We start from the raw sequence: 15,699 nt of genomic DNA, 5'->3' as shown, positions 1-15,699 counted from the left end.
GGTCTTAAACAGCTGCTGACGATAACGATAGACTACTGAAACGGTAAATGTTCCGGGTGAATGCCACTTTTGTGAGGAAGAAGAAGTCCATGGTGCAAATATGTAGGGTGGTTTCAAACAGCTGCTGACGATAACGATAGACAAACCAAATTATAATAATTAAATTAAATGTATGCCAATAAGTACCCGGTTAAATAAAGCGATTGCAAGCGAATGAGACAATATATACAGAGAGACAACATATACATGAGGAGTGCTGTGCAACATTTGCTTTCCGCAATGCTAAGATGTAACAGTTTTTCAAAAATATTTATCGGGATAACACAAAAATATGTTTTATCTTATGAACATTTTCTCAAAGTACAATTTGGGTTTTGGTATTTATTTACATTAAGGAAATATGTTTTTTATCTAAATACAAACAGTGGAGGAAGAATTAATATCAAATATGAATATTTTCTCAAGGTTTTCATTTTCAAATAAATATATGTATATAATTTATATTGTTAATTGCGAGGGTATATAAACTTTGGCGTACCGATGTTAGCTTCTTTTATAATAATTAGTGTTACATACAACATTTTTGGGTTTAAGTAAAGGTCACCTGGTTCAATATACAAGTATATATATTATATTATCTGAGAAAAACAAACATTTCGTCAGGAACTAAAACAATCAACACTGGCCTGAGTTAAATGCAAAAAACAAGTTTAAGTTACGCTTTAAGATTAATAAACAATACAGTTTGGGAGTATATATGTGTATAATAAGTAGAGGAACCAGCAGACTAGATGCTCGAGACATAAGTAACAACCTCCGACAAATATCTTTAAAAAACAGAAAGCAAAATCTCAAATCTTTTACGAAATTTGTGACTTTGGGAAGAGAGATTTCTCTATTTAAAATAAATATTATTCCGTGGGTTTTAGCAGCTTCATGACCGCCGGATGACCACCACCCCGCTCCGCATAGTCCCAGGCACTCAGCCCGAGCATATCCTTCTCTTGGGGATTCTCGAAATACGGCAGGACATACTCCACCACCTCCGGATGCCCATGCAGCGCCGCCACATGCAACACCGTCCTCCCCGAGGGATCCGCCTGGGCGAGATCGGCGCCAGCATATTGATACGACTTCAGACGCACCAGCGAGCCTCGAGCTGCTGCGGCGCACAGCTGCTCACCGACGGCACGCGAAGAGCCGGTTAGATGGGCGCCACAGTTAATCAGAAGCTGGATGATCTCGTGGCTATCGGTGGACACCGCCTCTAGGAGCGGCGTCCTATCGTAGCGATCGCGGGCATGCACCGACACGCCGTTGTGCAGCAGATACTTCACGATCTCCACGCTGCCCAGCTGGCAGGCCAGGTGCAGAGCGGTCCGCTGGTCATGATTCGTCCCGGACAGATCGGCCCCATAGGCCTTCAGGTTGTTGATCTTCTTTAGGTCTCCCTCCTCGACGGCGGAATTGATCATGGCCGGAAAGAGGGTGGCGCCCAGCTGGTCCAACTCCTGGGGCGAAGATAAATGCAGGGAACGGGCCACAGCGTCCACCAGATCATAGTCCTCCATCTTAGGCGCCGTCACGGCGGTCAGTTCGCCTCGCAGATTCGATTGCATCATCTGGAATCGTTAAAAAGCTTTGACTTTAGGAAAATCTTTATCAATATCGTCTGCAATATGCACATAAATCTATATTTTAACATTGCGATGGGTCACTCACCTGCTTCTTGACCTCCAGCGGCCACTCCTCCTTGCCAATGACATAGGCCAGCTTGGATAGCGCAGCCTCCGGGGTCATATCGTAGCCGGGAATCACGCCCACATCGCACAGGACCTTGCCCGTATCGTAGATTTCCGCAACCGAGCCATTCGGGCATTGGGTACAATTAATTATAATGACTCCACGCTCGTCGGCCGCTCGCAGTTCATCAATCAGATCCTTTCGGTTCGATGGTATATTTCCGGATCCGAATGATTGAAGAACGACACCCCTCAGCGGCGGAGCGAGGAAAGCTCGGAAGGTGGCCAGCGAAATGCTGGGGAAGATGCGCAACAGACCCACATTCTCGTCGAGCTTCAGGTGAACGCAAAACCGCTCGATGCTGCACGGCCGGAAGATCATCCGATAGTCCACATTCACATCGATGCCGATCGTGGCTAGCGGCGGTACATTTGGTGAATCGAAAGCGTCCAAAGCATTCGAACTGACCTTCACCGTCCGATTGCCACGCATCAGCTTGTGACCAAAGAAGACGCACACCTCGGGTATCACATAATTGCCGGCTATGATCAGAGCCGAGGTGAAGTTATCCTTGCCATCGGTGCGCGTCTCAAATATGGGAATCTGGGAGCCCGTGATGATCACCGTCTTACCGAGATTCTCCAGCATGAAGGACAGGGCCGAGGCGGTGTAGGACAGCGTGTCGGTGCCATGGAGCACCACGAATCCATCAAAGAACTCGTAGGATTGCTACAAGAAGGGAATATGAAAATTGATACTTTCTTTTGGGAATACTCTTACCTGTATATCGCTGGCTATACGCGCCCAGTCATTCATCGTCATATTACTGCTGTCCAGCAGCGGCGTGTACTCCGTGATCTGATAGAGAATCCTCCGGTCCACGCCCTGGACAAAGGGCAGAACCAAAGGAGCCATCGAAGCCGAAGCTCCGAAGCGACGCAGCGCGTAGGCTTCGTCATGGATGTTCGGGTAACTGCGAATACTGCGGACTAGGGCATTGGGTATCGGTGCCAGCACTGGAAGTATTACAAAAAAATTCAAGATTTATTTCTAAATAATATTTAAGAAACTCAAGAACCAAGTTGAAGTCCCATGAAATACCATTTTTATGCCCTTGTAGTGTATTATAATTTCAGTCAGAAGCTCAAAACGCATAGAAGTAGTCATTTCCGACCCTATATTCCATATATATTCTTGATCAGCATAAACAGACGAATCTTTCTACGCATTAAGGAAAGAACAAAATTTTTGAAATTTTTTTTCAACATTTTTAAACGCATTTTTACATAAATACCATTTTGAAAAACCGACAAAAATTGAAATAGTTTAAAAATTAAATTTCAGTATGCAGATTTTAAAACCTATTTAAAACTAGAACAAAACAGCTTTCGGAATCGATTTTAATGCATTTTTGGCACAGTTATGAGCTTTTTAAGTTTTAATTTGTAGAACAAATAGTCATTTAAAAATATCGAAATATCGACTGGAAAAGTGGTATTAACAATTCAGTCAGAAGCTTAAAACACTGTGAAGGAGTCATTTCCGGCCCTATATTCCATATATATTCTTGATCAGCATAAACAGACGAATCTTTCTACGCATTAAAGAAAGAACAAAATTTTTGAAATTTTTTTTCAACATTTTTTAAGCCTTTTTTACATAAATACCGTTTTGAAAAATCGACAAAAATTAAAATAGTTTAAAAATTAAATTTCAGTATGCAGATTTTAAAACCTATTTAAAATTAGAACAGAACAGCTTTCCGAATCGAATTTAATGCATTTTTGACAAAGTTATGAGCTTTTTAAGTTTTAATTTGTAGAACAAATAGTCATTTAAAAATATCGAAATATCGACTGGAAAAGTGGTATTAACAATTCAGTCAGAAGCTTAAAACACTGTGAAGGAGTCATTTCCGACCCTATATTCCATATATATTCTTGATCAGCATAAACAGACGAATCTTTCTACGCATTAAAGAAAGAACAAAATTTTTGAAATTTTTTTTCAACATTTTTTAAGCCTTTTTTCATAAATACCGTTTTGAAAAATCGACAAAAATTAAAAAAGTTTAAAAATTAAATTTCAGTATGCAGATTTTAAAACCTATTTAAAACTAGAATACAACAGCTTTCCGAATCGAATTGAATGCATTTTTGGCAAAGTTATGAGCTTTTTAAGTTTTAATTTGTAGAACAAATAGTCATATAAAAATATTGAAATATAGATTAAAATATGCAACTATTTTAAACTGAGTTATGATCGATTTTCGTTCCAATTCTTTAATTCAATTACAAATTCAAGGGTATATAACCTTAGGCTTTCTGAAGTTAGTTTCCTTTCTTGTTCATTTTAATATTTCTTAAAATATAGACAGTCATTCCGTTTTCAATCAATTTTCAGGTCTGATAAATTCCGGTATCATTTTCATTATCTAGGTATATTTTGGGACCTCTGCTAGGTAGATAAAAAAGAAAAGATTTTCGTATATCATATGATATGTATAAAAATTAATTGTTAAGATAGTATAGCTTGCCATATAAATAGGGTTTTTCTGATATTATTTTATAAGAAATCAATCAAGTTTTTTAATGCAATTTACAGAAAATTACGTAAAAAATGTCGCCTTATTACTGAGCTCTCTACTAGTTCTTGCATCATCATTTCTACTGGCGATTCTTAAGTTTAATATTTGCTTGTTGGCATCAGAGCTCTAATTAACACTGACAAAAACACTATATAAAGTACGAGTTAAGTTATCTCGCATTTAAAACAAGTACAAGGATTATGGGATATAACAGGATATACAAAAATGATCAAAATGGTTAGCTATAAGGTGATACATATAAAAACAAATCTAATTTGCCTATGGACAATGCCGACTCTATATGTATTTGAACATATGTACATTATTTTATTAACATTTACGACTTTATTGTTCCCAACCTGAACCTTTGGTTTTTTTCCTACAGCTAACGTAATCGTTTCTTTAATCGGTTCAGTATTCGTTAACCCCTTACCATTCCGATCGTTCCGCACCATGCCGATGGTGCCGCCCGTGTAGATGACCTTGACCCGCGCCTCCTTCACATCCTGGGCCATCAGCTTGCCATCGCTCTTGTTCCGCCGGATTGTGGGACTGGGCAGAGTGGGCGATGCCGGTGGCATGCTCTTGTCCAGCGAGGCGAGGCGCTCATGGGGCGGCAGCCGCACGGTGATGTCGATGGGCTTCGCTGCCTCTGCTGCTGATCCGTTTGTGGACATGGTTGGCCTTTCAATGGGGGCTGAGATTCACTGAGATTCTCTGGCGGCTTAGCTTATCACTTTCGAACTGAATCCGGGCGTAAACAGAAAATCCATTAACCCGTGCGCGTTGTTGTTGTTTGTTTATTTGTGCAACTCGTTATCGAGGCAGTGTAGTGTTAGGAATTGGGAAATTAGAAAAAAGTCTGCGGGGGAGCGCGTGGTTCCCTGGTGAGGAGGAAATGAATCCAATCACTGCGACGCAATCACTTAAAGCAATGGAGATAAGCACGGCGCAAGACTTTGGCCCACGACGTACATGACTAATCTAACGAAATTCAAGTGCTAGAGGTATTTCCTCCACTGATATGAATATTTACAGCCATAAATAAACACGCATCAGCTGGGCCCTTGACTATCGATAGACCGTCCGTTTGCATGTTTTTTCTTCTGAATTGTATCGTTTTTCACTGATTATTCTCTCGCAGGGGATGCGTGCCTTGGCTTTTGCCAACAATAAATACGTTCAGTTGCTAATTGTAAGCGTCTGCTTTTCTTCCCTTTTCTATATATAGACATTGCTTTTTTGTTTTTCTTATTGATTAGTTTAGAAAAAACTTTCGGCAACGCTGGCAATTCCAAGGTTGCCAGATGGGGTTGCTGAATGAAATTAGCAAGAAAAAAGCTAAATTCTTTTAATAAACATTTATTTATGTATTCAACATTAATAATTTAATTATATTTATTTGATTTATATTATTGTATTAAATTTTTTGACACTATCAGGGGAATTCCATATACGACAGAATTAATGAAAATATCGGCGATGAATTGCGACCTCGGGGTCGCTGAATGACTGAAAATATCGGATAATCTTTTTATTATGAATCCAGTACCGATATTTGCATTCATTTAGTCGTATAGGAAATCCTATTTTTTATACTTTATAGTCTTGAGTTCGGCGCTCTTTCATTGAAAGCCCTTAAGAATAGCTAAAAGTAGCTAAAAACAGCTAGAAATAGAATAAGCTAGATTAAGCGATCTGGTAGCCCAAAAGGTGTTTTTTTGTAGTCCGGCTACCCCAAAAGCCCCGTTACTTTTCGCGGCAAAAAAGAAAGTTTTTCTGGAAATGGCGGTAGCATCAATGTATTAAAGAAAAACTATACAAGAAATACATTAAAATAGATTCATTGGGCTAGAGCTCGATGTGTGCGTGACTGGCGGCAGGCAGATGTGCTTGCAGTTCGCTCCAAAAATCAACGCGCTGCTGCATTAATTCACTTTCTATGCGGAAAAGTGGCGTCGCCTCGTCTTCGTCGTCCGCGTCGATTTTGGTGCCAAGGCGAGCGTACTCCACCGGATAACTGTACGCCGGACGCCAGGTGGGCAAAATGAAGCTTGTATTTGTTGGATTTGGATTGCTGTAATTGGGATTTCGGTGAGTTTGATCCGTTAAATTTGAAGCGGAGCAGGACAACTACTCACCCGGTGCGTGCGAAGCTGACCCAGAGTTGGAGCATCAGTTGGCGCAGTTGCAGGTCCTGCCGCGTTGGCACTGCACTAACAAACAGTTCTCGGCCGATGGGAAACAGATATTGCAGCTCTTCGGCATGGCAGGCGCCATAGAATTCGTTCCGCTCCCCCTTGAAAATCTCCGAGAAGCTGGCGGCGCCCTTGTGATCGAAAAGGTAAACATATGTGGGAGCCACGACGGTGTCCTCCTTCTGGTTCAGGCGAAGCTTCATATACTCGTCGATGCCGGCCACAAACCAGCCATCCGAGATAAGCTAAAGACAAACCAGTTATTGTTTACGATTTAAGATTATATTAAGATGTAAGTCTCTCAACTTTGTATGCCTTATTTCCTTCAAGTTCTCAGATAATGTCCCATAAGTTAGGGCTAATTTTTATGACAACCTTCACTTGATTCATGCAAAACTTCTTGCTGTTTTAATTGCTGATTAACTAGCCAGCTGCTGATTTAAATTTCTGGTTATAAAAGTCATTGCGTATTGGAAGGTCTTGATTGCAGCGTAATTGTGTGTGTTTTTTTACACTATTTAGAATTAAAAAATTGTATAGGTGCATTTTTTCCGTATATCCGAGCGGCGTAATAAGTGAATTAAAAAGAATTTCATAGAAATCTCTTTTTTATGCGATTTAAATAGACAATGCCTTTCTATTACTAAATAATTGAAGAAAAAAAGATACAACTGGATAAAATATATATATAATATATATATTTGCTACCCCTACGCACTTGTATTGAAAATATAAAGCTCATCCTCTACTATAAACACCATTTTTAATCACTCTTTCTCCCATTTTAGGTCTAAAAACACTTACATCGGTCAAATTCTGGTGATTAGCCTTGCTATAGTCGTGACCCTGTTTAAAGTAGAAGCTCTCGATGCGTTGCGTTATCTGCCGTTGCACCCCTTTTTCGTGGTGATCGTAATTCAGGACTACAGGCAGCACCTGATCAAACTGCGACTTAAACTCAGCCATCAGCTGGGGAAGATTGAGCAAGGCGGCCGTCTTGAGGAGTCCCTCCTCCGCTGTGGCGCCTATCATCAGGGGCAGCTCCAGGCCATGCGGCTGCGGGGCCTGACGCGGTGGCACCGTCAGGAAAGCGCCTTCATGCTCCGGCTCAATGACTGGCGGGAAAGGTATCATCGGGTCAAAGTCCCAGATCTGCAAACAAGAGGTTAGAGCTTAGATATAATTTATTCACTTTCAATTTTAGTGTACATTGTACTCTATTTATTGTTTACCAAATTTGGTTAATCTTTTGCCGTTTTGTCGCGTTTAACAATGATCTTTGACTGATTTGAACTACTTTTGCTATGGTTCAAGGTTTTTTCGGGCCTTTCTATATATGTTTAGATTTTGTAAGAAACAACAGTTTAAATGTTTGTCTAGCTTTAGGCTTTAGTTTTCTTTAAAAACCTTTTTTAAAAGGTAGTTTTTATCTGAAAACTAATATAAGTTTAAATATATATTAGTTTATACGTAATTTGCTAATACTTGCTAGGCATTTTAAGTTAAGCCAAGTCTCAAAAGGTTTTCTAAAGACTCCTTTGCTAGAACTTATGATTAGGATAATGATACTTTATATTTTTCAGAGAATTAACCTTAAAAGTAGAAATTTAAGAGAAAAACTTACAAACATGTCGTACAAGGAGGCCACAATGTCATCGGCTGGCTTTTGCCGCAAGCATTTCAACTTCTCCTCCCACGAGGAGCCACCACCGCAACCAACCAGTTTGGCCAGCTTCTCGGCCCTTCCCGCTGCCACACCTTTGTGGGCGGGCTGAGCCCAGGGATTGAAGTAGGTGCCCGACTGTGCAATGCCGCGATGCAGGAGACCGCGTGACTTGGGCGACAGCATGTGATAGGTGACACTCGCACCGCCGGCACTTTCCCCAAAGACGGTGACACTGCCGGGATCGCCGCCAAAGGATTCGATGTTTGCACGCACCCAGCGCAGCACCTCCACCTGATCCTTGAGTCCATTATTGCCGGGACAATCCAGGGTCTCAGTGCTGAGGAAACCAAGCGGCCCCAGGCGAAAGTTTGCCGAGACGAGGACAACGTCGTGGTCCAACAGGAAGTCCGGGCCATAGAAGCTACTGATGCCGGAGCCACATTGCCAGCCGCCACCGTGGAACCACACCATCACCGGCAGCGAGCCATTGAAGCGCGGTTTCGTGCCCGGCGTATAGACATTTAGATACAGACAGTCCTCGCTGCCCTCGATGATGGTGTCGCGACGAAAAGGATCTCGCTGCAGGCAGATCGGTGCATCCTTCACGGCAAGACGCTCGCCCTGCCAAGTGGACGCCGGCACCGGGGGACGGAAGCGAAGCTCGTCCAGCGGTGGCTCCGCATATGGCACGCCCATAAAGGCCCGCATGGGACGCCCGTTGTGGGTGGTCAGGTGGCGACCGATCAGCCAGCCTCCATGCGAGAGACGCACGTGCAGGCTTTGTGAGTTTCGAGCCTTGATGGGGCGGCCACCAAGCAGCACCACCAGGCAGAGACAGATCCACGTTGCGCGTCCAACACTTGTCATTGTGTAGTCCGAGTTGAGACTGATTTCGCGGCTGCACAGCGCTGGTAGTTTTAAGATTACAACACATCATCATCGTGGAGCGGCGACTCCGGCCTGCAGCGAACTTGTTTACCGAATTTTTGTTCGCTCTTGTCCCGTCTCTTAGCTCATTAATTCCGCTTATATTTCCATACACGCTCGATGGGGTACTTGGCTAATGCGATTTTGTTTGCTCCTACAATAGGAGGGTTTCATTACTTGATTAAGACACAAGATATAGGAGATGCAAATGTCTAAACCTGGTATATAATGTTTGTAAAATAGCTTCCAGAGATACGCATCACATTCCTTATGTTTTCTTTGGTAAGATCCCCATCAAGTGCACACACTCCTCTTAAAATTATTACAACCTATAGAGTATTTTATGGCTTACTTCGTACGCATTGATCAATTTTTTTCTCTTTCTGTTTTAGCCACTTAGCATCGTAATCAGCATCAACATCGCCATCAACAGCAGCAGCGCGCCATCAAGCATCGACATCAGTTTCACATGTTTAAGTTTCGTTTTGGAACACTGCGCAAATTTGGCCAAAAAGATCAGGCCGAAAACACAGCACCGTGGTCTTAGGTGTGTCCCTAAGACATTAATGTATTGTTTTTTAATTGATTATCATGGGTTTGGTATATATAGAAAGACCCATGCGGTCTGACGATGAGATCATCTTACCCATAGAATATTTCATTAATTATGTTTTCTTTTTGTTCGCAGGGCTTACTCAGCTCAACTCATGGCATTGTCTACATCTACTATTCTCATACTTCAACTTATTTCAACCATATTTCAAAAGGATTTCTTTAAATATTATGGATCGGGTGAGTGATTTCGTTGATGTATACAAATATTTGGGGCCTTTTTTTATATTTAAATCTCAGAAAATATGAAATATTCGAAAAAGAGACTTTCTCTCGATACACATTCTTATCTATGTATTTGCTCATTCCTTTCAATATTTTATGAAAACTGTGGTTGTATTTATTTTGAGCCCAGTGTGCGCGGCAGCTTAATAATTTAATTTGGCCAGAGCCAAGCGACGACAGCTGGACTACTGACTGTCAATGACAAGACACATTAAGTCGAGCCGCGAGAACTTCGTTTAGTTTGAGGTAGATAGATATATAGATATATATCCAGCCGAACTGGATCGAAGTATGGGTATCCAGTAGCCTTGGTTGCCATGTCTCTAGGATGGCGGCGATTGGCTTGGATCGGGCCCAAGGTTCCCCAAGCACAGAATGCGTGCAAAGAGCGGTAGCATCGACGATTATAGTAATATGTTAATTTTTACAATTTTAAGTATGCATGAGAAATATTTAAGGCCCAGAAAAAAGAAGCTCAAAGGCAAAAAACAAATACAAAACGAAACTTGAAAGTTGTAAAGCAGTATAAAAATGCTGATAATGACCCCAGTGGGAAGCGACTCTTAAAAAATGCGCCTTTGCATGCCCCAAAAAATGCCATCGTCGTCGAGCTAATAAGGAGGGCCCTTTGAAGTTAGCAAGCTGCTGATGAGCGGCAAAGAGAAGGATATTAAAAAATTGAGAAATTTTCTATAACTTTCCATTCGAATGGGGAGAGTGCAGGCAGGAGCTTGAAGCTACCTTTTCCGCCTCCTGGCTAATGCCGTCCGAGGCCACACACAGATTTATTTTAGCTGCAAACAATTTTAATCCACTTGAGTGCCAATTTATCAGCCCGAAAACAAACAAAGTCCAGGCAGCAAGCTCCTCTCTTGTCCAAGCCAAATTGATATGTGTTCAAAGTAGCTTTATATACATACATATATCTATTTCCTGGGAGGTAGAGGGGATGTCTCCGGCTGGCCAAAGGACTCTTTTTTGCCACATAGTGGTTACATTTCGTAAGGGAAATGTGCAGGATAATTGGTTTTAAGTAGAGACAGTGTCATCAGTTGGAACTTCCAGCGGATCATAGAATACTTCGTTATGGTAGAAACATTTCATACATTGCTTCTACATATAGACATCCGTTGCCGTTTATAGTTGTTTGAATACATTTCATTATAGTATTATGTTATACTTACAACCTTAACTATTTTGTCAAAGAATTACAAGTATATGGCAGCCAAAATTAGGTAAAATTCATTCATATTTGGGCGACACAACCTCTGTGTTTAGTTTAAACATATTTGCGATTTAATTTTGTTGAGTTTTAGGGCCAACAAAAAGGGATTCCCCTCTTGGGGTTGACAAGAAACCCTTTTTTCTTGCTCGTTTTTTTTCCCCCTCTGTTTCTGTGGAAGGTGTAAAGGGGATTTGCTGCTGGGCAGCAGCAAAAATGGGAAATGATTTATTGAAGGTGAAATATTTATTGTTGTTTCTATTTTTTTTCGCTATCCTCAATCCCCTTTATTTTATTTTTTTGTTTCCCCCTTCCCTTTGCCGTGTTTCGGTTTTGTTTTTACAATAAACAATGGCTATGTGCGGCGGCATCTTTTGAATTCTTTCCACCTCCTTTTCGCCGCGGAAAAAAGTGAAATAATTATTAACGAAAACACAAAACACGAAAAGGAGCAACCCTCCCACCGCCCCCCAAATATTTATTTATTCTGCATTTTGGGTCAATTCCTCTGGTTTCATTTAATTAAAAAAGGGAATATAAATATATATCCAGAGCCGAGTCAGAGTCAGTCACATGCATGGCGCTTGTCCTTGTATTTACTTAGGATCAGGTGGGTGAGCCATTGAGCCATCCATCCCTTAACCCCCAGCTTCCACTACCAATCTCAATCCCAGTTCCAAACAATGCAAAGAAGCCGCCACCAGGCGAAGCCAAAATTTCAATTTCGCGGTTCCTGCATATTTTCCCAGCCTTTATTTTCTTCACTTTGCTTTTGCTTTTGACTTCCTTTTTTTATTCTACAAAACAAGGGACAACAGGCCACTTTTGGCAATGGAATTTAAACGAATTTTTAAACTGGCTCAGCCAAGGGGAGACCGGGACCGGGACTGGGACCGTAACCGGGAGATCTCCGTGTCCTATCTAAACTTTAAAGCCTCCAAAAGGCAAGCAAATCTGGAGCACAGCGAGCCCTTGCGATAATTGGCCACTAGGAAATGTCGATGATGTTGAATCGACAAATGCAAATTGCCAATGTCCGGAACGAGCTTAGCCAAAGTCGAATAACGACAACAGGAAAAAAAACTGGCAGAAAAAGAGACGAACAGGAACTTTGTGTTCCGGCGACCTGACATGGATCAGGTTAAGCGCAGGCCACAAATTGATATGCAGCAGCTGTTGCGAGGTTTTACATCCATAATAGTATTAATAATCAGAGAATCCAGGGGAAGCTGGCCAGCGAGAATGAGAACTTTGAATATGCTTTCCCAGAGGATAGAAAATATCTTTCCACTTTTGAACAAGAAGAACCACTGATGTAGATCTTTCCACAACAATCAGAACTCAAACCGTAATACCCTTTGAAAAGCATTTTAATACCCAGACTATACATGAATCAACAAGTGCTGTAGGAGCCAAAGTAAACACCTCTGGTGCATATGTACATATATTTGCAGCTTGGCATCATAGCTCGAAGATCTAGTCTTCTAGATTTGGCGGGAGGTCTCCGCGCTGTCGTAGTCGTCCTCCTTCGCCAGGTTGGCCACAGCCCGGCAAGCGAGACTCTGTAGGTCCGGTATGTCCAGGTAATCGGCTGCAGCCACCAGATCGATCAGCGTGCACGTGTCCATATTGATAAAGTCTTCGTCCCAGTCCGTGATTTCCTTGACCTCGTGGTGATACATGGCCCATGTGAGCACCTTCTCCAAAATGTAGGAGTTTACATTGGGCAGCGACAGCGCCTCCTCATTCAGGTTGCCGTGGTCAGTGTCGTCATCCTCGCAGAAAATTGAGATTATTCCTGAGCACTTAATGATCGCCTGCGGCACTTCGAAGATCTCATTTTGAGAAGACACAAGCTTGATTAATTTTGTCATGTTTTTTTTTTGTATGTTTTCTATTTGACAACGAATGTGCTGAGTTCGGAAAAGTATCGAAAGGAGCTAGTGATAGTTGTCATAAAGCTTATCGATAAATAATTCTAACAACACTTAATAACCTAAAAACTTCTATAGCATTATACAACACTATTATATAAGCTTTAAGGTTATGTTTGTATTGTTATTATTTAGAAACTAAAGAGGGAACTTGGCCAAAATAGTTGCCAAAGTCATTGGACTCTTCTCGCACAAGTGCGCCCAGTGGAATATCAAAGTTGGAAGCATGAGGATGAGGCTGGGGATGAGGCAGTGTCGATGCCTGTCAGAGGGATTAGCTCGCCTGATTGGACACGATGTGATTAACTTGTCGTCAGAGCGCGGCTTTGCCTGCTGCTGAATCTGAATTCAGAATTCAGAATCCGGAATCCGACTTAGGCTGACTGTGACGTCGACACGTCGACACGCAGCAGCACCACCCACCACCCATTAGCCCGTCCTTGCTAAACAAAAGTGTAAACATTGACAGACGAGGAGACGGGAGAGTGAGGGAGAGAGCCAAAATGGGGGGAATTGCTGGGCCAAAATTAACCCATTACGCACTCCATTAACGCAGTTTGCCTATGCATGTGGGCCCCCAGCTAATTAGTTGTGGCAGCTGATGCTGCCCCTTCTACCAGCTCTCAGCTCCCATCAAGCATCTTCCCCTAGATCTTGCACCGATGTACAGCATGTACAGGCTACATCTGTAGTTAATACAATTACCCAATGACAGCAGACGGGCGAAAAGGCAGTGCCAGATTCAGTTATTCAGCACGATTAAATCCACATTGAATGCAGCAGGCATTAACTATGAAATCAAAAAAAGGAAAGGAGTTTGCAGCAAAGGGATTTAATTAAACATCATACTTTTGAATTTGTTACTACTCAAGATATGTTTTTCTTTTTGCACATATTAATATTGTTTCCTGCTTCGACTTCAGAAAGAGATTGCACTGGATATTAGAGCGTCTTTGCTAGATTGATGCGGCTATTGACAGCTAAAAAATAATGTATGCTAGAAATATATCATATATTTTATGCTTTTCATTGAATTGACTTTCTTCCTAAGCCAGATTATGCTTTGATTTACCATTATATTTAACTTTAGTGAATTCAATTGAGATAGGAAAACATGTTTAATGCTTTCCCTGTGCAGGCACCTGCTCTATATTAACTTTAGGCTTTCAAACTTGGTATTTTTTGACTTAGTTATTAAACTTAATATTTAGACGATATTTTAAAGTGATTTCAAAGACAGGATTCATTTATGGAAAGGAGACCCAAATATATTTATGGAAGAAATATAAAAGCCAACTTTTTGTGTGGCTTTTGCTTGGTGTTTTTTTTTATTGGCTTCTTGTTTTTGTGGTTTTATTTTTGTTTTTCTCGTTTGTTTTTTCATTATTTTCCTCCCATTTCTCCTGTGTTTTTGTTGGCTGTTTTGGAGGGCGTGACCCACCTTCATTTCTTTTTTTTTTGTGCCTTGTTCTGTGTGCTCTTTTCCGATTCTTTCATTTCAAGTCAAGTGCATTCTCAAGACTCTCCTCTCTCGATTGCCGGCTGCGGATTACGCGCCAGTGCATTCGAATGCCTGGCATTTGCATTAACAACAATAACATCAACAATGGGGGCAGGCACAGAGGCCGGGGAGCAACAAGGATATTGTTAGCCATATGGCAGTCGGTACGCGGATTGCCTGGGCTTGGGCTTGGGCCTGGGCCTGGAATGATCCGGCCTGTTGGCTGCCCAACAAGCCGGTAACAATCAAGTGCACAATTGTCCCAAAGAACGGGAAAGAAAGGGGAGCCAAGTCTGTCCTGAAGCAGGCGGAGGGAGGGACACACACAAATTGCCAGGAATGCCATTAAATTGTGGTTTATTAGCCGCGATTCGGTCGGGTCTCTGTAATCCCCACCATCACATTTAGCCTGTTTTCCTTTTTAAGTTAGTTTAAAGCTATTAATGTAATGTGAATATACAAATAGGGAATTGAAATGCTGTAACCCTTTGCACCATCTCACTAAAATTGTAATACCTCCATTTACAGCCTCGAAATTAAGTGCTTTTGTTTGCTTATCTTCTAATAAATATTTGTAGAATTCGATTAGCTATCAAAGAATGCTTATGCTTAGCATTGGCCCATCTTTAAAAGCTGTTGAATTTCAATCTGGAAACCGTTGTCCAGGACCCAAGTTCTTTATGGCACACGTCCGCTCCTTTATCCAATTATGAATTTTTGTCATTACGCGCCATGGCAATGGCAATTGCTGCTTCCGCAGGTTGACTTCGTCCTCCGTGGTCCGTGGTCCGTGGTCCGTCCTCCGACCATCCCATTACCATTTCCAATCCCACTTCCTATTCCACTTCCCACTCCCATGGCTTCCCTCGCCGCCCGCCGCTCTCTGCGGCGACAAAAAACGAACGCAAAAATCTCATTATGATTTCATTTCGTTCAAATGAAGCTCTCGTGCTGGGACTCCGCTCGGCACTGGCATCCGCGGAGTCTTTTTCGTCCTTGTCCAGCTGCCAGCGGGTGGCACTTGCCCAACCACCAAGTTCCCAGTTTCCATTGCCATTCCGCCGGGATCATGTGTTCCTTGCCT

The 15,699-nt window shown here is 42.0% G+C and overlaps 3 protein-coding genes across 4 annotated transcripts; all 3 read right to left on the bottom strand.

The window, feature by feature from the left end:
- Positions 1 to 366: 366 nt before the first annotated feature.
- LOC110183048 (L-asparaginase) lies at positions 367 to 5,663 on the bottom strand. Its single transcript, XM_020951232.2, has 4 exons — positions 4,764 to 5,663; positions 2,524 to 2,759; positions 1,723 to 2,472; positions 367 to 1,622 (listed from the first exon to the last, which is right to left on the bottom strand). Exons 1-4 carry the CDS (start codon positions 5,005 to 5,007, stop codon positions 912 to 914), a joined length of 1,941 nt encoding a protein of 646 aa, XP_020806891.1. The 5' UTR covers positions 5,008 to 5,663; the 3' UTR covers positions 367 to 911.
- Positions 5,664 to 6,104: 441 nt separating this feature from the next.
- LOC110183050 (juvenile hormone esterase) lies at positions 6,105 to 9,834 on the bottom strand. 2 transcript variants are annotated; one of them, XM_020951234.2, is made up of 5 exons: positions 9,340 to 9,832; positions 8,153 to 9,275; positions 7,333 to 7,680; positions 6,472 to 6,773; positions 6,105 to 6,407 (listed from the first exon to the last, which is right to left on the bottom strand). In XM_020951234.2, the coding sequence occupies exons 2-5, from the start codon at positions 9,059 to 9,061 to the stop codon at positions 6,182 to 6,184; spliced, it is 1,785 nt and encodes a 594-aa protein (XP_020806893.2). In that variant the 5' UTR covers positions 9,062 to 9,275; positions 9,340 to 9,832; the 3' UTR covers positions 6,105 to 6,181. The 2 variants fall into 2 exon arrangements, with proteins under 2 accessions (XP_020806893.2, XP_086696006.1); XM_086839880.1 differs by lacking the exons at positions 6,105 to 6,407; positions 6,472 to 6,773; positions 7,333 to 7,680 and adding an exon at positions 7,767 to 7,858 and having other exon boundaries at positions 9,340 to 9,834.
- Positions 9,835 to 12,532: 2,698 nt separating this feature from the next.
- LOC110183073 (skp1-related protein-like) lies at positions 12,533 to 13,160 on the bottom strand. The gene has a single exon (XM_020951259.2). The coding sequence runs from the start codon at positions 13,052 to 13,054 to the stop codon at positions 12,665 to 12,667; it is 390 nt and encodes a 129-aa protein (XP_020806918.2). The 5' UTR covers positions 13,055 to 13,160; the 3' UTR covers positions 12,533 to 12,664.
- Between the last annotated feature and the right edge of the window lie 2,539 nt (positions 13,161 to 15,699).

The sequence above is a fragment of the Drosophila serrata genome, unplaced genomic scaffold, assembly GCF_035046125.1.
Source record: "Drosophila serrata isolate PLE 108 unplaced genomic scaffold, ASM3504612v1 contig_378, whole genome shotgun sequence".
NCBI lineage: Eukaryota > Metazoa > Arthropoda > Insecta > Diptera > Drosophilidae > Drosophila > Drosophila serrata.
Note: the sequence above shows the minus strand (reverse complement) of the source record. Positions and strands in the feature narration are given on the sequence as shown.